The 23,878-nt window shown below is 41.3% G+C and overlaps 3 protein-coding genes across 3 annotated transcripts; 1 reads left to right on the top strand and 2 right to left on the bottom strand.

The window, feature by feature from the left end:
• Positions 1-1,387: 1,387 nt before the first annotated feature.
• On the top strand, positions 1,388-6,589 carry LOC102720865 (anthranilate phosphoribosyltransferase, chloroplastic). The gene is made up of 10 exons (XM_040522165.1): positions 1,388-1,674; positions 1,787-1,930; positions 2,044-2,205; positions 2,351-2,434; positions 4,436-4,624; positions 5,078-5,168; positions 5,313-5,372; positions 5,535-5,653; positions 6,004-6,154; positions 6,245-6,589. Coding segments are annotated over exons 1-10 (1,191 nt in total). The 5' UTR covers positions 1,388-1,485; the 3' UTR covers positions 6,247-6,589.
• Positions 6,507-8,940, bottom strand: LOC102720589. The gene is made up of 2 exons (XM_040522166.1): positions 8,140-8,940; positions 6,507-7,009 (listed from the first exon to the last, which is right to left on the bottom strand). The coding sequence occupies exons 1-2, from the start codon at positions 8,649-8,651 to the stop codon at positions 6,856-6,858; spliced, it is 666 nt and encodes a 221-aa protein (XP_040378100.1). The 5' UTR covers positions 8,652-8,940; the 3' UTR covers positions 6,507-6,855.
• Positions 8,941-10,849: 1,909 nt separating this feature from the next.
• LOC102699939 (DUF21 domain-containing protein At2g14520-like) lies at positions 10,850-16,484 on the bottom strand. The gene is made up of 13 exons (XM_006649245.3): positions 16,101-16,484; positions 15,943-16,019; positions 15,774-15,857; positions 15,547-15,660; positions 14,726-14,812; positions 14,232-14,371; positions 14,062-14,149; positions 13,238-13,311; positions 12,587-12,780; positions 12,293-12,495; positions 11,934-11,980; positions 11,605-11,861; positions 10,850-11,386 (listed from the first exon to the last, which is right to left on the bottom strand). The coding sequence occupies exons 1-13, from the start codon at positions 16,276-16,278 to the stop codon at positions 11,373-11,375; spliced, it is 1,557 nt and encodes a 518-aa protein (XP_006649308.1). The 5' UTR covers positions 16,279-16,484; the 3' UTR covers positions 10,850-11,372.
• Between the last annotated feature and the right edge of the window lie 7,394 nt (positions 16,485-23,878).

The following is a 23,878-nucleotide window of genomic DNA, read 5'->3' as shown; positions in this document are numbered from 1 at the left end:
ATAATAGTACATTACAGTGGAGTATATGTGATTTTATACTCATTTGCTCCTAAAATATAAGCTCCTATTTATTACTAGAATACATAGGACCACTTGATTTCTACGAAATACATAAGGTATTTGTATGAATTAAATCCCATAGAAAAAGGTTTATATTTGGTCAATACGAAGTTGAGGCTTGAAGGATCCTATGAAATTAGTTTGGAATAGCTCAACTGCTCAAGAGGAGGAAGATTTCGATGTTTCCATGCGATCTATTTAAACGGTTATTCATTATTTTTATTTTATGTGCTTTTTAATCCTATGTTTAGACTTATATTACTCTCAAAATCTTACTTGAAATAGATGCAAGATATATAACATTGTCTGAGTTAATATGAATGTTAACAGATTATATATTATATATAAATATATACTACCTCTGTCCTATAATAATTTTATTTTTGTTTTTTCAGTATTCAACGTTGGACCATTTGTCTTATTTGAAAAACTTATAAAAAACTTAAAAAAAATAGTCACTCATAAAGTACTATTCATGTTTTATCATCTAGCGACAATAAAAATATTAATCGCAAAAAATTTTTGAATAAGACGAAGAGTCAAAACATTGTATCAAAAAATTAAAAATAATCTTATTTTAGAACAGAGGTAGTATATATATATAATATACTTGAATCTATACATAATCAAAACGCTTACAACATAAAAAATAGAGAATATTTATTTTTCTCTATCACATGTTTATTCAACAACGTGTTTCACAAACAGCCTTATATTACATGGGACAGAGGAATGCTAAGATTGTGTTTTTTTAGAAAACTATAAACAAAGGTGCTGTGGATCAGCTCATGGCTCATGCAGTTACGCCGCTGTAGTTTCCATAATTGTGATGCATATTATTCCTACATCAAATCAAGAAAAAAAAAAGATGAGTAAGAACTAAGAAGCGGTGATTGGTTGGGAGTTTTAAAGTCAAACAATATATTTGTACACAAATTCTTTATATACTACCTCATCCTATAATAATTTTATTTTTTTTCCATATCCAACGTCTGACCATTCGTCTTATTAAAAAATTTATAAAAAACTTAAAAAAAATTAGTCATGTATAAAGTATAATTTAGTAATAATAAAAATATTAATCGCATTAAATTTTAAATAAGACAAATGATCAAATGTTGGACACGGAAAAACGAAAAATGAGATTGTTATGGGACGGAGATAGTATATTTTTAACAATTTAAAAGCAAAATAAATTTTAGTGCAAAACTCAAAATCAACTTTAAATTTATTTATAGTTATAAATAAAAGCGAAAAAGACAGATGAAATCAGGTTGGTGGCTCGCAATCGCAAATCCTCCCGTACAAATTCCGCTCGCGGAGAGGGTCCTCGCGCCCCCACCACACCACACTCCTCTTCTTCTTTCTGAATCCACGTGAGCGAGCGAATCCCGATCCCCCCTCGCGGAGTTGAGTTCCGCTCCAATGGCGGCCGCGTCGTCGCTCAAGCTCTCCCCCTCCCCCTCGAAGCCCCTCGCCCCGGCGCCGGGGCCCGGGTCCCACCTCCTCCTGCCGCGCCACGCGCGGCCGCTCCCCGCCCGCCTCCCGCCGGCACGCGTCGCCGTGCAGGCGCCGCTGGCCTCCGACTCCCCCCGCACCGCCTCCTTCGACAAGGTGAGGCCCCGCTACCCCCGCCCGCAATGTCTCTCCCCCCCATCCTCGTCTTGGGCCCCCCGCGCGTTTCAACCGTTTGTTTGTTTTGTGGTGGTGGTGGTGGTGCTGTCAGGTGCTGGAGGCGCTGATCGGCGGGGACCACTTCTCCCAGGAGGAGGCGGAGGCCACGCTGCGGCTGCTGCTGCAGGAGGAGAACGAGGCGCGCATCGCCGCCTTCCTCGTGCTCCTTCGGGCCAAGGGCGAGACCTACGAAGAGGTGGGTGCCTGCGGTTCATTGCCTCATCCGCCGTTCTAACTCTTTTTATTCGATTTTCTTCTGTGCCGGCCGGAGATGGAGTGGGGTTTATCCGTGTTTGTCAACTTGCTCAGATCGTGGGATTGGCCAAGGCGATGATAAGCTGCTGCGTCCGGGTGGAGGGGCTCGACGACGCCGTCGACATTGTCGGAACCGGCGGAGACGGCGCGGACACCGTCAACATCTCCACCGGCTCCACCATCCTCGCCGCCGCGGCGGGCGCCAAAGTCGCCAAGGTATTGGCCACTTCCCCTTTGATTTGTTGGTGGGAATCAGATTATGCATGGGCATGCCATTTCCTCGTCAGTTTTGCTCTTTTGGTTTTAGGAGGTAGTGGTGGTGATTATGCACTAATGTGTTTTTTCCTTGCGTTCTCTGCAGCAAGGGAGCAGGGCTAGCTCGTCGGCCTGCGGTAGCGCCGACGTGCTGGAGGCGCTGGGGGTCAACATCGAGCTGGGACCCGAGGTACAGTTGTCTTGCCTGATTGATCAGTGATTACCTGCTGCAGTGCTGCCTGGTTATGCGCTACAGTATTCTTTGTTAGCATTTATATTATGTTCCTGTATTCTGTAGCGCTAGTACCATTCATGCCCCCCATGTATTGGGATCTTGCCTCGTGGATAGATCGTCCGCCTCTAATAGGATGTAAAGTGAAGGCGTAGATCCACCTTGTAGTCTCGATCTTCAACTTCCAACTTGACTTAGTGATTTATGTGTCTGATTGTTTGCCTTTTCTCTCAATCTCAAGTAATCGTACATATGGACCGGAAGCTGAAATAGCATGACCCCCTTTTTGCAAGCCACCCGGAGAAAAGAAGACCATGAATAGTCGAAGACAATCATAAAGCCAAGAACCTCCCTTCATCTAAAGATGATGTGTGATGGTCACAGCATGCATATATTTTTTTGTCTTATAATAAAAAGGTGACTACAAAAGTATGCCACTTGCACTCAGTGGATTGCAAGGTTCAAGTGCATAGCCACAGCACTAAAACGTGATTTGATTTGGTCACACGATACATAAAGTGAGGGATGGATTTTAGGATAGGAACATGGTGAAGCTACAACACTCATATCTAGACCTATAATAAATAACCCAGTTCAAGCCTTTGCACCAACATTGAGGGTGTGTTGCTGATCGCCGAGCTGCCCATCCACCAAGCACTGGTAGCGGAACTAGAAAATTTTTTGTGCAGTAGGAATTACATAATAGCGTGCACCAAATGATAGCAATCTCATTGTCTGTTTGTTGGCTTATCTACCGTAATCAAAATTTTAATTTAGAAAGTTAATTTTGGAATTGGTTCTGTTCTTTTTTCATCGCAATCTTTTTCCAGCATTGGATTTCAAACCATCAATAATACAAATATAAATGTTTTACTTACAAATTACTTTTTGCTGCTTTGTTCACGTGGCTTTGGCTTATCAACTGTAGCCAAATGATCAGAGCCTAGATCGATACTCATTCTAGTGCTAAAGTGTGTATAGAATGGTAGGATACATTAGGGAGAGCTATGCCCCCTACCAGTCCTCCATCTCTCTACCACTGCAAGGTATAGGTTGCTGAATTTGCACTGAGTGTTGAGGTTGGCACCTCCAACCTTCATCTGACCGAGATGCAGAAGCTTGCCCCATTCGTCTAGTTGTCATCTCCAAGACTCCAATCTACAGCATGGATATGTAGATTAGATATTCTATTTATGCTTTTATCATCTGTTTAGGCTTAGCCTATCAGTGTAAAAGGGCACAATTGAATTGTTGGATTCCAGTGATTGAATAATGAAGTACATAGCTTGTTTGTGTAGTCACAAACTGAGGTAGGATGGTGTTATATATTTAGATTCATCTCTAGTAACCTCATGGGAGTTTGGTGACATGTATTTGTGGACAAAAGGAGTAGTTAGTAATTCTAGATATAGTCACTCTTTGTGTCATATGGTTATGTAATGATTCTTGTGACTTGTGAGTGCATTCCATTTTTATATTTATACTAGCATATCGTCCATGCGTTGCAGCGGAATTTTATTAAAAAATATCATTAGCATGCTAATAAATAGAGTTAATAAAAGTGGTTTGATATATAGATCATAATTATTTTTTTCTTTTAAAAAATAGGAGAGAGTTGGTGGTGGGGTAGGTGGCAGATTCACCACCATCCATCACCACCACTACTCATCTTTATAGTAGTATAGATAATTATTTTTTCTTTTAAAAAATGGTAGGGAGTTGGTGGTGGGGTAGGTGGCAGATTCACCATCATCCACCACCACCACTGCTCATCTTTATAGTAGTATAGAATATGGTTGTTTCTTCCATTCACGGAAAGGCTGGTTACCCCTGCCTTTTCATATTTTACATATTATACTTCACTATTATATGCATCTTATGGCTTGAGAAACCTTGTGGGGTTTATATATATTATTGATGTATTGTTCATGTATATTATTGTTGTATTTCCTTTTTAAGGGTATTAAACGGTGTGTCAATGAAGTGGGTGTTGGATTCATGATGTCTGCAAATTATCACCCAGCAATGAAAATTGTCAAACCTGTGAGGAAGAAGCTGAAAATAAAGACAGTTTTCAATATCCTTGGTCCTCTCTTGAATCCAGCAAGGGTGCCTTACGCTGTTATTGGTGTTTACCATGAGAACATAGTAAGTTCCTTATTCTTTTCTTCTTAGTAACTATAACATCAAATCATCAAAGCATAAATAGTATGATATGTAGGTAAAGCATTTTTAAAATGACAATTTAATATTCCATACGACCCACATGATCATCAACTACTATTGTCATACATTTTATACTTTATATTAAAGACCTTAATATTAAAAACCTTAGAGTCAAGCATCAGGCATCTACTGTCAAACTGTTGAACCAAGCTTGCCTTACTTCAGAGTTCAGATATAAGATTCTCCTTTACAATTTTTAGTGAAATCCATCTGTAGCAAATATTTCTGTTACTGGACTAGCAGATACACAGTAGGAGCATGTCTCTTGAGATGTCATGGCAATAGTCCTGCTACAAACTCTATATTGCAATTACTGCCTTTTCCATGTACCGTTCGTTGGTCATCACTAATGAACAGATTTTCCTGCACTCATAGGTTACCAAGATGGCTAAGGCAGCTCAGAAATTTGGAATGAAGAGAGCATTGGTTGTCCATTCGAAGGGTCTGGATGAAATAAGCCCACTTGGTATGGACAACTACTAGTGTATCTACTTGAACACTGTGCTGCATTGCTGCTAAACTTCCAGGATTCTTCAACAAATTACCTAGGGATATTCAAACTAAGCATTCTCTATTTAACTGAGGTTTCCTTTTCCTTTGATTTCTTTAGGCCCTGGATATATCCTTGATGTCACACCAAGAAAGATTGAGAAAATGCTCTTCGATCCATGTATGTGGCTTTTCTATGTTTTTTTCCTCAGAACTCATAGAAGCAGAGACTGTTTGTTTGATGTACTTTATGCAATTCGACTGGGTCATTTGAGTTTAGCCTTATCATTTGGCATGCTTTATGCATATTATACTCACTCTTTAAACTTATGTGATAATACAGTGGACTTCGGTATACCCCGCTGCACGCTGGAAGATCTAAAAGGAGGTGATCCAGCGTTCAACGCAAAAGTTCTCCAGGATGTCCTTGCTGGTCAAAGAGGTTCAATTGCAGATGCTCTTGTAAGTCCAATCATTACAATATCTTCCCTTTCCAATTGTTTTTCCCTTTTAAACATTCTGACGGAAGTAAATGCATTTTTCCTGATAAACTTGCATAATTCTGCAGTGATTAGCCTATCTTTCACATATGGATATCTGATAAGTTCTTCAATATATGGAGTTTGCAATGCATTGCACCCTATTATAAACAGCTTACCAGTCCTTGCAAAAAGCTTACCTGCTCACTAATTTTGTGTCATGATATAATTTTCTTTAGACCATTTCATAAAACATATTTGGAAGCTTGCACAGTTGCACCTATTGAGTTGTACTGCTATGCAAAACATTAATCAATTTGTTTTTCTTCATAGGTTTTGAATGCTGCAGCCTCTCTTCTTGTCAGTGGTAAAGTAAGTAGTTTGCATGATGGTGTAGCATTAGCACAAGAGACACAGCGCTCTGGAAAGGCTATCAACACACTTGAATCTTGGATAAAAGTTTCCAATGATAAAGAATTTCAATGTAAGTACTTTTAATAATTAATAGTTTGCAAAGCACATTCACGTTTTGTCTATCACCTAAATATGAGCCTCCACAAAATTGTTGATACAGAGGTGCAGAGACTGATTTTGGTTGGCCAACAGCAGAATTCTTGGATAAGATCCTCACCGAAGAAAAAAAAAAGATTCTTCAATAAGACCAGTGGAATGATGATAAATAAGGATTATTTTAGGCTATCGTTGTTCGTTGAACATATTGATATGTATGTTCGTTGTAAGTGCCATCTGGGGTGAGATTATAAGGTTATGATTGGGATTGTAGCCTTCTTTTTCTTGTAGATTTAGAGATAGATGACTCTTGTTTGGAGTTCTTGGTACTGCCCGTTAAATTATTTTCTAATGCAAGGCATGGAAGCAAAACGGGGCTATGCAGACAGTCGATCTGTTCAATGTCGCATCTCAATTTTGTAGAATGTTTCCGAAACGATATATATGATTCATCTCCCTCGCCTTCCATTATAAACTGAAGTTGAGTTATGAAAGCATTCCATATGCCTATCTCTACTTTTACATACACAATCAATTCACAAAACACAAAATTAACACTACCATATCACACTCGAATTGAAGTATGTACATAACCACACACATCAACAACGAACGATACACCCATAGTCTGCCGCTAGCTAAAGAGCAAAACATATGGAAGCCAGCAGCAAAACTTCAGACTTTCTTTGGGGAAGAAGCGTCGTGCTTTGCCGCCTTGAGGATCGCCGCCCGGATGGCCGACTCGCCGGCGTGGTCTCCCCGGCTCGACTTGCGCCACCGCCGATCCCACAGCAGCGACCAGCACCGGACGGTCTCGCCGTCTCTCTCCCTGCATCATCATTTCACATCGCCATTAGCAAAGTCAATCTCAACCGTGATAACAACGCAGGCTGGTCCACGCATTCAATGAGACGTTCCCTTGTCCCAACGCATGTGGTTGTGTGGTAACCATCTGTTTGGACACAGCGGGTCACTCACGGGGTAGGTCGTCGCATTTACTTAGTAGTCCATATCCATATCAATGTATAATTATTTTTAAAGTTTAAACTTTTAATTAAAAATATAAATATCTTTGCTACTATTTACATACCATTTATCATCTTAATCACTTGTTATTCAAGATTCTACTCCCTCCCTGCTATACATATGTTTTAAAGCAATTATTAAGTTTGGTAAATTAGTAGACAAATACACTAGTTTGAGAAATAGAATATACATGCATTGGGTTTGATAAAAAGTAAAAGACATTTTAATGAGCTAATAATAAAAATCTTTTGGGGACGGAAGCTATAATCTGTACTGTGTACTCCATCCGTCTAAAAAAATCTTTTCGGTTTTTTGTTGAGCATTTGACCATCCGTCTTATTTAAAAAAACTTTAAGAAATTTTAAAAAATTAGTCACACATAAAATATTATTCATGTTTTATCATCTAATAAAAATAAAATTATTAATCGTAAATTTTTTTAAATAAGATAAAGAGTTAAACATGGTATATAAAAACTGAAAAATTATTTGGTTTGAGACGGAGGGAGTAGGGTATATAGTACCAAACAGTAACAGCTGGAATGATGTGCAACGTACATACAAGCACCAGTCGATCTGCGAATGCAGCACCTAGACCAGGACCATTTCTGTGTAGACTTTTGTTGCTTTGCTTTGGAATTGCCGTGCCGGCTTTGATGATTACTACTCAGCTTTTTGTTCGTTTTTGTTGACTGTCAATCTACGGGTTTGATTGGTCCTACGCCATGGGAGGGAGTACTACAATACTGTCCCTAATCAGGATCAGCTAATTGAATGGTAGAAATGAATTTTTTTAACGAATTAAATTTCTGTTTGTCCTTAATCAGGATCAGCTAATTGGTGTGGTTAATTTGCAATCAAGTTGATGAAGTTTGGTGTTGAATTGGTATTGATGATGTATTAGAGTGTTTGGAGAGAGAATTTGATTGGTCACCTCTTGTTGCGATCGGAGCAGATACTGGCGCTCCGGCCGCCGGAGACTGACGGCGGCCGGCCGGGCCCAGCTGGGCGCGGCGCGGTGAAGCTGCGGGTGAGGGAGCGGGGCATGTAGAAGTTAAGCAGGACGCCGTCGCTGCTGCTGCGGAAGCTGCTGCCCCCGCTGTCCCGCCGCCTCGCCGACCCTCTCCTCTCCGGCCTCCCCGCCGCCGGCGGCGGCGGCTGCTGCTGCCTGCCGGACGACGTCCGCCCCGTCTCCCCCGGGCCCGGTTGCTCCTTCCCCTCGGACGGCGAAGGCGAAGCCGGCGCCACGGCGCCGCCGGTCTTCTCGACGAGGTCCGTGAGCGAGAGCTCGTACTCCGACTCCGGTAGATCACGCAGCATCCCGAGCATCTCCTCCCTCCTCCGCGCGATCTCCTGCGCCCTCGCCGACCCGGCGTCCACCCCCTGCGGGCTCATCCCGGGCACCCACATCCCTGCCGCCGCCGCCTCCGAGCTGGCCTGGAGCATGGCCTACTACGAGAGTAACTGAGTACTAGTAGCAGAGCGTACTGGTCGCGATATAGCGAGCTAGAAGAGGCCGGCCGGAGAAAGTGGTGGTGGTGGTGAGCGAGTGAGTGCGATCGACGGCGAGTGGTGGAGGAAGGAGACGACGCATGCGCGCGTACGCGACACGACACGACGCGCGCGCGGATTTGACGAAGCGATCGCGGGGAAGACGCAGCCAGCGTTGGAATCTAGAAGCTTTTCTTGCTTCTTGGATGATCTTGACCTCATCTAGAGGGCGCATGTATGCCTTCGGTTGCACGCGTTGGATATTCACATGCAAATCCTCTAGAACAGGGTAAAATCGTAATTGTAGGATGGCGATTGTGATCAACCATGGGCGTCCCAATCGAAAGCCAACGGCTGGGATCCGTCTGCGTTCTTTTATTCCTCTGACAGTTAATTTCATCATTTATATTATATAAAATAACTATAAAAATAAAATAATCTTTTATCTTCATTCAACAAAAGAACACAATCCGATCCTAGGAGCAGAGAAGAGCCTACAATACTACAGAATAGAAGTAGAGGAGACCCTATAACACTGATCTCTTCGTTTTGAAATATAAATATTTTTAGATTTAGTAAAAATTATAGTTAAGTAGAAAAATATTTAATGTCCTTTTCGTAACCCTTTAAGAAATCTTACTAATACTATAGGTGGATGTAAGATAAAAATGCGTTAGAATAAAAATGATTGATATTTGATATAATGAGTAATATTTTAATTAGTTCTAAAACATTTATATTATGAAACAAACTTTAAATTTTAAAAGTATACTGTATTTTAGAATGAATGGGACTACAGTGAAGGTGGTCGGTACACTTGCACTTTTGAATGGTTGCAGTGCATTTATCTGCACTACTAGTACTACCTGATCCGTTTTCTTTTCAAGAAAACTGTCCTTGTTATTGGACTGGTAAATGCACTATCTAGTGGCTGGCTTGACGGTCCAGTCGATAATTATGAGATTTGCTCTTTGCGATCTGATTATGTAATTTTAATTTCAGTCTCAACACCATGCTCGTTAATCAGTATAGCTGCCTCATGGCGTCATCTGCTTGCTGGTTAAAATAAGGGAACTTAGGCAATGAACAATGCAAGATCTGTGATCGCCACGAACGCTGAGAACACGCCTCCATCCTTCACAGTGCTATGTGGCTTCAAGGTGACTAAATTTTAAGCCAGTCCATGTAATTTTCTATTTACTCTTCATTCTTTTTCAATTTACATCAAAACTTTGGATTTCACACTAAAACCCTTTAGGGCTTATTCGGTTTGGAGAAATTTCAATCCAAACGAATAGGAAAGATGGAGGAATAGGGATGTATGGCAACACCAATTTATAGGAATTTTTTCAAGAGGTTTGAATAGATGAAAATTTTCCTATGTTTTCTCTCTATATATTGTAGGAAGAGAAAATTTCTTTTCATTTTCCTATGGTTCATTCCTACAAATTGAATGACTTTTAAAGGAATTCAATCCTTAGTAATTGTCTTTGTTTTCATTCAAAACGAATAAGCCCTTAAATCCAGAAAATACTATAAAGTCTCCCTCCCCTTTTCCATCGAACTCTTCTCCCCTTCCCACTCCATCGATGATGGTGAAAGCTCCCCAATGTTTTCCCGATAGCAATGCACGCGGATCGAAGTAATGGCTAGCAGAGTCCAGACAGTGAGGATCGAGACAACAAGGGTTGTCAGAGAAGATCCAAGCGGTATAGATTGGAATGTGAGAGTCAGCAGAGTTGGCAAGGCTAGTGAAGCTTCTGGCGGCGCAAGGTTGGGTCTGTGGTGCTTTCGGGCAGTGAGCGGTGGGTGCCAATGGGTCTTCTTCGCGATGTGCGGCTATGGTCAGGAGAGCTTCCGGATGATGCACAACGGGGTTTCCGCAAGCACACACCTAGACCGGAGAGAGTTCTAGGTGCCCTTGGTAAGTTTATAGGGATGATTTCCTTCGAGTGAGAGCTATGGCAGACATTTTTGGTGGAGGGTCATGTACCATTGCTCCTTTTAGCATGTGTTATTAGTGGTCTAGAGTTTGCAGAATATACTGAGTTTCGTTCTCTCTCCACCTCAACTCATATTGGATGCGGATCTTTAAAACCACTCGTCATGGTGGAGCATTATGCATAGCCTTATGCTATAGGATTTACTAGCAATATAAAATTAAAGGGGGGTAAAACTGTCCTTTTATACTATTGTGGGGAGGGCAATCTTGTAAATTTGTAACATATAGCGAAACATTGCTAGGGGTTTCCTCACTGTACCCCGTTCCAAGTTGTCCTTCAGGCATGGCACCGCTAGCCACCATGAGTTCGGCCACCGTATTGTACCGTAAAAGTCATCTAAAATAATGTGGAACAACACAAATGCATACTACATATAGAGTGCACTCCTGCAGCATTTTATCTTCAAGCTTTCCTCTGCAATAACACTTGCAAGCTGACAAAAATACTTCTCCAGTAGATACCGGGACTTTCATCCATAGCGATGTCCATATGCTAAGTCATATGTATATATACAAGCAAGTAATCAATAAATAAGCACGGACAGTACAAGAGAGACGCTGATCTGTGTAGCTTAGTCCTAAACTCAAAATGCCTTAGTCTGTTTATGTTATCTTGATATCTGGACATATCCAGGAAACTCTGTCCGTAGAGCTCTTTAGCTCCCAATGGCGTTTTACGAATTCAGACCTATGAAGGAAACAGAAGAACTATGAGCATGGTATAGGACACCAACAATTGTTTCACTTTCAAGGGTTAAAAATGCAACCTAAACCTTTATTACAAGTAGATCATAACAATTACCTTGCAGTTGGAGCCAAAGAAATTGAAAATAAAATGATATGTGACACAGTGTGCCAGGAATAGCCTGTATAATCTGCATAAGCGCCAAGCTACTTACTACTCACCCGAGTTAGAATTTGGTGGACTGCGCGAAGGAGTTTGAGAAGCAGGTGATCTTCCAGGAGAAACTATTGTGGGTAAAGTCCCAGGAGATTGAGCATGGTTTGAGGCAGGGGAACGTAGGATGGAGCCACCATGAAGGTATGGTGACAGTGGAGAAGCCATGGGGGTCCTCCGGAGTCCTTGTGATTGATGTCCACCGTTGCTGGGAGATATGGTAGGCGACAATGATTTGCCCAGAGGTAGCATGTTTATTTTGATCCTACAAAAACAAAGAAATGTTAGTCCTCTCACCACTTTGGAGGTTCTCATAACAAGGGTTGGAGCAGCTTACTTGTTATGTACATCAACATATTCGTCGGTTTCATCCAAGATATCTTCCTGCCGAGATAATTTTCCATCAGTTTGCATGTACAACCAAACATATTAAACAGAGAATGATAGATCTACGAAAAATTTCTGGTTTCTTTTCTACCTATAGAAAAACAACCAGATGTCTCTAAAAAATGCAATGGCGTGCTGAATTAAATTGACGGTTGCTCCCATAAGTTGGAGAACAGTAAAAATATTTAGTTAAATAAATGGAAAAATAATGGTGGCCTCAAAAGAGCATCAGGATGTGAAAAATGAAATATTCTGTTCTCGAATAAAAATATAAATTAAGAACAAGCTGTATTGAAGAATATGTCCAACCTGTAGCAATTGTTCCATAACATCTTCCATTGTGATTATCCCCACTGCTTCTTCATCCAATGAATAGCTTGGAAGTGGACCACTATTGAAATCAAGAATATTATCCCGCCTTTTTTCTGATTTCTTGTATATGCGCACATCTCCATTCTTTTCAATGTTATGTCGACGACTTCCAGCAATGCTCACAGGAGAGGGTGACAAACCTAAGGGTATATTTAATTCATCAGACAAAGCCAACCAATATTCATTCCTGGGAAAACAAGTGTCATCGTCGGCTAATAGAGAAGTATGTACCATCAGCATGGGAATCTTTGGGGTTAATTTTGTAATCTGATCTACCACTGTTAATTTTGTAATCTGATCTGTCACTGTTAGTCTTTTCAATGGATGCTCCTGCTTCTTTTATGCGTCTGACAACCACAGCCATGTGACTGTGACCTTTCTGAAATTCGTTTAGAATGTCATAGAGAGGAAGATCATCTGCCACCCTATAAAAATTAGAAGACAACAAATGAACATTTATTAGGAGAAAGATGCACACAAACTACAAGGCAACATTGAGTATATCTTCCTTAAATGAGATATTCCAAATATCTGAGAACAGTTCTCTTGTTTTATAGAGCATAGAAGCATTAAATATTCAGAAGTGCATGTTATAATAAATTCCAAAGAATGTACACAGTACGTGGGAACCATGTTTACACTCAGTTTAAGCCATGGAACTAGTAATATTAACTTGTCAACTTTAGCTATATATGCATAGCCTTGAGCTTTCTTGAAGCATGCCTATGCATTTGCAAATGCGATTTCGATTTCTAACCCAGAGAAAGTAAATAGTGGATACATTTTTTAATCAAGCCAATGAAATGTAGTAGCATTTTATGGAGGAATAGTAAGGGGTAAACAGGCAAATAGCCAATTTGATAAAGCACTAAAATTTCATACCTTGGGATTTTTCTGATAGTAACATTTCGAATGGGCACTTCATCCTCAGGTAGGCAAGTAATTAAGTTTTTAACCTGAAAATGAGATGGTTTTTGCTTATTGGTCAAATAGTAAGACATAAACACATGAAAGTAAAGTGGTAAGATTGGCTACTTCATTGAGATTCAGGATGTCCAGGAAGTGACAATGGATCAGGAATGATAAGTGAATTACTCGTAAGCAATCAAATCTTCTGACTCCACAGTTTCCATTGTTTATTTTATCATGCTCTTTACATTAGGACTTGTTTAGAAAGGCTTAAATTTGTAAATGTTTCCTCAACTTCTGAATTGCTAAGGGCATCTTGTATGGAAGACCCGAAGCTTCTAGTACCCAAGGCTGTGCCAAATTCGTCATATATGTATTTCGTTGAAGTATGCGATACCACAATTAATCAAATGGCATGATCGAATGACTGCTGCAAAGGCGTCACTCTTCAACCAGATAAGTAGAATATAATTGATGAATTTATAAAGTATATTACATCACAACAAAAACATTCTTCTCTAATTAAACCAAAAAGGTCTGAATCATGTCTATATGCGCAATCTTATTCACAACAAAAAGCGTGATTGACAAAGCAGTCAGAACCGCAGCTCAAGCTCCAACCATTGATCATTGACAACATCCCTCCAAGAGTAACATTTTTACTAGGCAAAAAATAATTTTCGTCGGGCAAGAGTAAATAACATGAAAACCATATGTTTATAGGGAACAGAAGATGATTAGCCAACAGGATTTCTGGCACCAAAAAAAGTTAATGTAGTTCATAAAATTTAGCTTACCAATATAAGGCCAATAATATTGCTTGGACTCCCAGAGTATATTGGGACACGGCTATGCCCTTTTGTCATGATCATACCCATTGTGTGCCTGTCAAGAAGAGAACAGTAGCATCAATAGAATACGTCATTCAAAACACACAGACACTACACAATAATTGGAGTATTCTTACAGGTCCAGCTTAGCATTTATATCAAGTGAGAAGGTTTCAGATATGGGAGTCATGGCATCTTTTGCAGTCTTTTGAGTCATCTCCAAAGCTCCTGTAATGATAGTGGTTTCATCATGAGTCAGCTCTCCACCTTTGCCAGCCTAAGAACAAAGTGAAACAGCAGAAGTTTTATGAATATTTGTCTGAGAAAAGCACCAATAGCCATTGCAGAACAAGTAGCTCAGAGAATATTATTGGAGCCAGAAGAAGATTAGAGGCATGTAGGATGCACACTCATAAAGCAATTATCTATATAACAGCAGATATTATAACTTGGCATAAAAAGTTGTCTAGAACCTACTAAAATATGGCCTCTCGAGATCAACTATTGGATGCCACAAACAGTCGTTGTGACAAAGAAATTAACCAACTGTTGATGCAAACTGCCAAGTGTAAAGAGCTACAACTGTTTAGTGTTTACCATAAATGAGTAGACAGAATAGAGTAAAACTGACCTCATTGCCATGCATATCAACTAAAGTCTTTAGCTCAGCTCTCCTCATAAGTGCAACATGGCCTTTTCCTAGTACCCAATCCAACAACTGGGAAAGAAAAGATATGAATCAATAGACACTGTATTAGTGAAAAATGGGGCACATTTATGCATCCTCCAACCAAAGCTAATTTTGTATTAAAATCAAGGAAATGGTTAGCATAAAATGCGTGCTCTGACAGACTAATCATATATTTGCGACAATAAGTACTTTGCTGCCACAAGTAAATGCTGCCTTCCTTTGTCAAAATATGATTTTGCAGCATCACCGATCCAGAAAACAATTATTTTAGCAGGAAATGATTACACTACCAAGCGAACGGAAATACTTCATCTTAAATTAACCACCACTCAAACACTCACACATATGTAGTCACTTCCCCCTTCTGTCTATAAGTTTGATAATACCAAAACGTAACTTAGTCTTCGAGAGGAAAAGAATACTAAAACATGCTTCTTGCTTCACGGCTATGATTACTTGTTCCGGCCCAATTGGGAATGGGACAGATTACATTTACAATTAATTACTCACCAGATACAAAGAATTTTGTAAGCAGATGACTAAATGATTATGGGACAGGCCCCCTGTTTGGAAAATTAATTAATGAATCAGTGAGTGACCGATCTGCATCCTACTTGCGGTCGGCCACTTGTGATGTCCCATCCGAATTGTGAGCGCACCTGCGCCAAGTGACCAACTGCAAGGTTCCAATTCCTCCCCCAAATTCTTTGCAAGCAAACAAGAGGAACGAAACAGCTAGCCGGCGGCACAAGCAGGCGCACCTTACTGATTGGGTAGGCGACCGGGTAGAAGACGATGAGGAGTATCCGGACAACCGGCGCCGCCTTGGCCCCGACGCTGAGCCCGTAGCGCGTGCAGATGGCCTGCGGCATGATCTGCGACACGCAGGAGAAACCGAATCAGGGCCAACCACGCGCCTGCCATGGGACACGGAAAAAGAAGGGCCTTTTTCATGATGGAAGCAAAGCGAGAGGGATCAATGCCTCACCTCACCGAAGGCAAGGATGAGCGTGACGGAGATGAGGATGGCGCCGAAGGACGGGACGAGCGAGTCCAGAAATATCGGCAGCGCCTGTGCACACGCCGCCGACGCAAGCCATCAGCTTCTGTCTGGATACAGGGGATCGGAAAACAGCAGGAGGGATTCGGAGGCGTACCTCCATGGCGAGGGAGTTGCCGATAAGGAGGGTGCAGAGGAGCAAGTGCTGGTTCTTGACGACCGGCAGGATCCTAGCTGCGGCGGCGCGAAGGCGGCGATCAGCGCACGGGGCAAAGCAGCAGCAGTAGCAGCAGTAGAGTCAGGGGGAGGACGTACCGGCGTTGTCCTTGTCCGTCGGTGTGCCGGCCTTGGCGAGGACCTCGAGGTCGACGAGGCTGAGCGACATGAGGCCGAGGGTGAGGCCCGACATGAGGCCGGCGAACATCACCAGCCCCACGCACGACATCAGGTACACCCAGAACATGGGCCCGCAACACACCGCATGCTGCGACATCTCCCCGCCGCCGCCGCCGCAGCCGCGAATCCGCTCGGACCCAGCCGCCGGAATCCTCCGCTGCGCAGTGGCAGCTCAGCTCAGCTCAGCTCAAGCGCGACACGACACGAGTGAGGGCTCGTTAATTTCCCTTCTCTCTTTTTTCACTCGGGGAGGGAGGGTCGCATCGGGCTGTGTCGCGCCGAGTGGAAACTAGCGTGGGGGTTTGCCTAACTCGGGCTTCTCAGCTGCGTGCGTGCGTGCGTCCGTTTTATTAACGGCCGCGGCTGCGCTTGGTTTTTCACTGGCAGCGGGACGGCGTCGACCACGCGGGGCATGCGCTTTTTCCCCTCTTTTCGCGTGCGGTTTCACGGTTTTTTCCCCCGACGCGCGGTGGCTGCTGCTGCTTCGGTGGTGGCGGTTGGTGCGCGCGCCTCGCCTCGCTCGCTTCCCCGGTATTCCCGTGGATTATTGCTCCCCCACCGGGGTGGAGTGGAAGCGACGGACCGATCGGTCGCTCGCTCGCTCGCTCGGTGAATCCTTGCAACTCGCGTTGCGTTTCTCGGTGAAACGGGAAGGGCATTGGGGTCGGTCGGTTCTGCTTGCGGTTAGAAAGAAAAGAGAGCTCGTCGGGGGGCAAAACGTGCGTGCGGGCAAATCTCGCCTGCCCGCCCGATCTCATCTGCGGACGGGGCCAACGTGGCCGTTACTCTCACCAAGGTCGTCAGCGTGACGGTGTATGATGATGACTACTGTTGACAGGTTTCAGTCAAAAGGAAAAGTTACTACAGTATACTAATCTACTACTCCGATTGTGGATGGGTGCGACAAAAGCTAAAGCTTAAAACTCTCGTATCGTATCGTCGTGGCGAAAGCAAATACTCCTAATCAATACGTCGTGGTTACTTCGTTCGTTTTAAAATATATATTCAAATTTTATATAATATAAGTATTTTCACGCTGATACTTATTGTTATAATCATTCTAATGGTTATAAAATCAATCAGATGAAATTTAATCCAAAACTTAAAAATTAACCATTAAATTAACTAAAGAATTTTTTATTTTTTATTTTATCCTAAATGACCGATAATTATTATATTTTAAAACATGATAGTAACTATCAGCAGTCCAATGGAGAAATATAAAAGGATGTCCCAGATTGTAGTTTTGGATTATGAGAAGATCATGCCCCGCATGCTGCTGCGCCTGTGAGGCTGTGATTGTGTTGCTACTCATGCCTCATGTCTCTGTTAAGTAGTGCTGTATACTCCATGAATAATAATAATGCACAGCTCCTATGCCGAGGTAGGCGGTTTCAAGCAGCAGTTTGTGAATGATCAGGCACAAACTGAGCTGGGATGGGACATGATCACCAGCACACGTGAACATGGATACAATCATACAATAGTGCTAATCTGAACTCTTTGAATGATTCTCTCGTTGTTCTCGGCATTAAGAATAGGTTTTTTTTTTTTGGAGCATTAAGAATAGTTTCGGGACGAGGTAACCGGAGGCGGCATATTCTGGAGGTTGCATGACCTGAGTTTCAAGGCGGAGCATCCGGTGATTCACCAGACGCAGGCTTGGGAAGGAATATTGGCCGGTAGATGCTGCTGCATGACCGGAAAAGACACCCTTTTGTTCATCTCAGCCGTTTCTTAAGCTCGCGCCTTCATCTTTTTTTTAGAATTCTTATCGTTTTAGATAACTAATTGTTTTCTAAATCAATCTTTCAAGTGTGATTTTTTTTAAAAATAAGGTTAAATTTAAATTTTGGCTCATGGATATAAACTTAGATGAAGACACGAGACTCTTGATTGGTGTGTAGTAGACCTTTAATTTTCTCCTCAGACAACGTAGGGGGTGTTTGAGCCAACTGTACGAAAAATAATTTATGAATAAAAATTATATATATATATATTACAAGGCCAGAAAATAAACTTCAGTGAAAAACCTAAAATTTACTTTAAATTTAAGGTTAAAAATTTAAAATTTTACTTACAAATATAAATACATAAAAAAGATCGGTCCGTGCATGTATCTTTAGTTTAGTTTGGCATCTTCTGTTGTGTGCACTCTGGATCTTCATCGAAGGGATAGAACAAGTGTTTTTGTTTTCTCTTGTTTATTACTACCTCTATATTTTTCAAATATATGTCGCTCTAACCATTTATCTTATTTTAGAAAACATGGAAGCATCATTAATTTTTATTATGAGTTTTTTATTATGAGTTGCTTTATCTTCTAAGATACTTTAAACATGATTTGTATTTTTATATATCCATGCTAATTTTTTTAGTTAGAAGAATGTTCATATGTTATATCAAAAAGTTAACCACGCCAAACTATTTAAAAACTAAAGGGTACCTGACCTAACTTGGTCAATATCAGAGTTGAACTTGGTCACTGGCTGAGTGACGGACTAACAAATCAGGAAAGATATTAGGCCATGAAAACAATGTGCATGGCCCAACACCACGTTGAAACAGGGCAGAAACAGAGAGAGAAATGGGCAGTACTATATACTAAGGTTATCACGCACAGTGCTGGTGATGGGGGCATGCCATATTCCATTGGTAGGAGTATATTAGCTCCATGTTTTCGTTTCCGCTATAAGTTAAAATTAAAATTTTAATCTTAAATTAAAGTTAATTTTAGGATTTTTTATTATAGGTTATTTATAATTTATTTTTTTAGATCATTAATAACACATATAAAAAATTATTCACAAATTATTATTTATTTGTAAATATACCGTTTAGCTTTTATTCAAAAAAGCCAAACAATCGTCCCTATGTATGCAACCTTTTCTGCAGTAGTGGTGCCTATGCAGTTATATTATCTTCCCCTGCGTTATTAGCCCCATAACCTAGCAGTTCGCCAGAAGCTCTCTATCTTAAGCTGCCAAACTAATCAGGAAAAGAAAAGCAGATGACACTTAGATTTGCACTATGGAGTCAACAAGTCGGTGAAGCGTTTCAACGCGATGTGCGTAAGCAGTTCGGTTAAGTCGTCTTGTGTCTAATTCTGAACTGACCCTGATGTACTTACTTACATCATCCACATTGACAGAAGACAACAGTTCCGGACATGAACATGCAAGTATTCATAAAAATGTGTTTACTCACTGTCTGAAAGTAGAGAAAAGTATTCCATGAGAATTCATGTGTGTACTTCAGGTTAACAATTAATCTTTGACAGTACAATTAAGAACCTCTGGAACGCATGGTTTATAGCTCCATGGATTCGTATCTTATCTGTTCTGTAAGTTGTTCCATCGATAGGCCAACTTACATATATGCCAATCTCATCCTGTTCCATTCCATGGCGATTAGTCTCTGAATAACATATTGGCTTTTGCAGAGCCAATTTGCACCAGGTTATATTTGGGCCGTGATAAATGTCGCCATGGGTGTGAGAAAATTAGGACGCATTCTGCATCTGCACTATCTGAAAATGTCACCATGCCGGTGAGTACATGGAAGACGCCGGCAGTTCGTGGAAGGAGACCATCCCCGTGTTTCTTTGTACGATTCGGGAGACCAGGAAAAAACTGAAAAGGATGAACTGACGGCCTCTCGAGTCAGCTTAGCATGGCGTACTCCATTTGTACAAAATAGCTAGCGTACTTACAGCGACATCTTTTCGCTTATGTTTATAACTATTAGCTAAAATTTTAACTTTAAATTTAAAGTAGAATTTAGGATTTTTATCATCGTAGTTTATTTCTCTACATTAATTAGCTTTTAGATCACTAAGAACATATACATAAAAGTTTTATTTAAAAATTACTTGCTATGTGCAAATATGTCATTTGACTTTTCACCTGAATAAGCCAAACAATCAACCTATATCTCTTTTTCTGCAGAGATCGATTTTAAAAGTTATTTGATTTCGGTGTATACTCTTTGCTCATATTTTTAACAGCTCTGATAGTTTTCATTTTTCACTTACCACTTAGAATAAAAATAATAAATGCATAAATATACCTGTAGCTAGTTGTGCGAGCAAGTATAATAGTAGGCTGTAAGCAGACTAAATGCTAAGATGGATGATAGATGGGAGAAGAGAGAAGAAGCGGGTTGTAAGCTTATAGCCGGCTCGGGCACGAGAACCAAAAAACTCTGTGAGAGAGACAAGTGGATCATGTATTAATTATAAAGAGTTACTGTATGTGTAGGTTGAGAGGATGATGCAAAGAGTCTTACACCCGACTTGTTGACTATATTATTAGCCTTGCTCTAAAAGAGATTTGTTTGGTCGATAACTATAACTTTACCACATCTAACGTTAGATAAGTCATAGTTTTGGTAAATAGTGTTTAGGACGTACCACAACTTTAACTTGACTAACTTTTATTCACCTAGCTCAAATGTCACTCACTATACATATTTTCTTACCTAACTTTGCTTGAGCTTAATTTGTTATTTTGTTTACCACGAGTGTGGAAAAACTAAAGTTAACCATTCTAGAAAAATGTGAGGCAATGTTAGCCTCCAACCAAAAATGTCCTAAATCTTAAAATGGCGTATATTCCAAATTAAATAGAGAGAGATCGGTATTTCATCATACCTTGGGTAACACGGCATGAGTAGATGCATGGAATATATTCCATCATATCTCCAGCAATAAACTCAACCATTTCATCAGCTGCCACACTGTTAATCACATGTGGAAGATCCAACACAAAGCACTTGACATGCAAGAAGGCATTGGCAATTGCTTTTGCTGCCGTTCTTCCTTTTCCCACCACCAACATCAATCAACGAGCTGCTAATCTCTCTGTGAACACCTCAGGACACTCGCGGATTAATTGCAAGTTCCATTGTAATTAACTTGCTATATATCTGACCCCATCCCAACGCTGAAAACCTCACTGAACTCTTGGGATCACGGCTAGCTCATGATTCCCCAAAAGTCGTGCCGTTCGCCATCGCGTGAACGGTGTCGATCTCAACGTACGCACGAATGGTTTAGCTTCCTCGATTCGCATCTTATTGTCGCTATAAACTGAGCCAAATTGCACCAGCTGGGTTTATCTGTCCGCTTGGTAGACGTCGCCATGGTCCATGGATACCAGAAATTCAGGTTTCAGTCAGCATCTGCAGCATTTACTCTCTAGTATCTACTCAGTACTCCATTTGGACAAAATTGTGGAGAACCCAAACTCTCCCAGCCAGCCACTGGTTACAGAAAGGATTGGATTGCATCTTCATGTCGCTGTCCAATTAGCAGCAGTTTTCCCCTCTCCTTAATATAATCCTTAACGATCGTGGCACTCCTGAGCCCTGACTTGATTTAGTATCTGTCCAAGGATACGGCTCCTGCACGAATCTTACCTTGCGGTTTACTTGCAACAATTGATCGTGGATCTATCACACCTTTCTTTTAGAAAAATATAGAAACAAAAACTCATTGCTTTTTATCTTCGAAAGAGAAACACCAACTCACGAATCTTGTTTTGGTAAGAAAGGCGTACTAACAAACAAGGTTATCACGTAGAGCTAAGCACAAATGTGTACGTAGAAATTTATGGGCCTAAAATATATTTTCGGCCCGTGAAATCTAATGCCCAAAACCCATCACTAATGAGACTAAGCCCAAAAGCTCGTTTCTGGGTGAAGCTGGAGGGAGGGTAGAGAGGAGAGCGTCGCCGGAGTCGGAGGCGACACAGCGAGCTCGGTGGCGACGGGGAGCTCTGTCTCCATGGAGAACCCGCAAAACATGAGCCATGTCATCACCGTCGACTAATTATGCTATTGATAGCTTGTCGAGGTAACTAATTATGCTTCGAGGCCGTCTTACTGTGTCTCTCTCTGCTGAAATTCCAGCGTAGATGATTAAGCAAAAGTGATTGACACTCCATAGCTAGAGGTGTCTAGATTCATCAAGATCTATATGAATATGAATCTACAGAGGACTAAGAAAATCTTATAAAATGAAATAAAGGTAATACATTGTATCTTGAAACCCCCATTCCAAACAGATGCTGCCATGAAAACACAACTGTTTTTCATAGTCGTTTGCCTCTTTGGTGGGTAGGATTCATCAGAGCTTTGGTTTTCTATTTGCCTCTGCTGAGTGCACTGATAAAAACCTTTTTTTGGATTGTTTAATTGGTTAATATAAAAATTGAGCTTGGTCACCAACTATGTATAGTCAAAAAAAGAAAACCATAAAAAATAGGGGCAAAATCAATAGTAAATATTAAAACAGGGATACGAATGAAATTGTCTTAAAACAAATACATCTTAATGTTGAGACGATGAAAGTAATATGGTAATTTCTAGGACTTTAGAGTGAATATGATGACTCCAGTAATTTTTCACATTTTTTACGAATATAATAGATGGATACACTGTGGAGATTATAAACTCTCTCGGCGTCTGGTTATGGAAAGGACTGGGCTACATCTAGATCGTTGTTGGATATCCACAATATAAAATTTTTAGATGACACATTTTGAAGTGCACCAGCGGTCTCTAAATTTGTATGCATGTGTCATCTAGGTTCCTGAACTCTCAAAATGCATTTTTAGGTCCCCGAACTTATCCAGGGGTGCCATATAGATCCAAACAGGCTCTGACCCGCTCTATCCGCTGATGTGGCGTCTACGTGTTGGTGGTGCCACGTGAGTCTCACATGTCAGTTTCTCTCTCCTCCTTATTCTTCTCTCTCTTCTCGTAGGCGCCACCGTGGCATGCCACGTCAGCGGATGGAGCGGGTCGGAGCCTGTTTGGACCTATATGACACCCTCGGACAAGTTCGGTGACCCAAAAATACATTTTGAGAGTTCAGGGACCTAGATGACACATGTGAAAGAGTATATCAAGGCCTAGAGGGGGGTGAATAGGCGGTTTAAAAAATAAACCTAAAAAGCGGAAGCTGAGACTTTCGGAAGTTCTGGTCAGTGGCTTCGGAATTTCCGGCCTTCGGAAGTTCCGTTGATCTTCGGAACTTCCGACAGCACCAGATCTAGAATGAGAAAGGAGTAGATCTAGCCAACCAAACCTCAAATAAGCAAACCACCTCCAAGTTTTCCACAAACAACAACTAGAGTACGCGCGGCAACCAAAAACAATGCTTAAATAACAAGTTAGAGAGATTTCACCACAAGTGTAGACGGAGACTTTTTACCGAAGTCCTAATCCTTGAGGGGATTGTACTCTCCGTTGAGGAGCTCAAACTTGAGCCGCGTTCCACAACCCTTTCCTCGGGGTTGCACTCGTGCACTCCCCCTCACTCGAGGTATCTCTTCCCTTTCGGAGGTGAGGTCCAACCTTCACAAACTTTTTTCCGGCACACCACAAGAGCTTCGGTGGCTCGAGGAACAACGTCTAGCCGTCTAGGTGTCCTCAACCACCAAGAGTAACAAGTTAGCAAGGAGATCTTGGGATGAATCTAGGGCTCACGAAATTTCTCACGAAGTCAACACCAAGCACTCAAACCAACTCAAAACAACCAACTCTCACACACACAAAATCCAAATCACTTAGATCCGTGGAGAGAAGGAAGTGAGAAAAGAAGGCTCAAAGTGAATCTCAAGAAAAACAAGCCAAGGGCCAAATGAATGAGTAATAGAAGCAGCAACCCTAGCTTGAGGGTTGGGGGTATTTAT

The sequence above is a fragment of the Oryza brachyantha genome, chromosome 3 (assembly GCF_000231095.2).
Source record: "Oryza brachyantha chromosome 3, ObraRS2, whole genome shotgun sequence".
Classification (NCBI taxonomy): Eukaryota; Viridiplantae; Streptophyta; class Magnoliopsida; order Poales; family Poaceae; genus Oryza; species Oryza brachyantha.
Note: the sequence above shows the minus strand (reverse complement) of the source record. Positions and strands in the feature narration are given on the sequence as shown.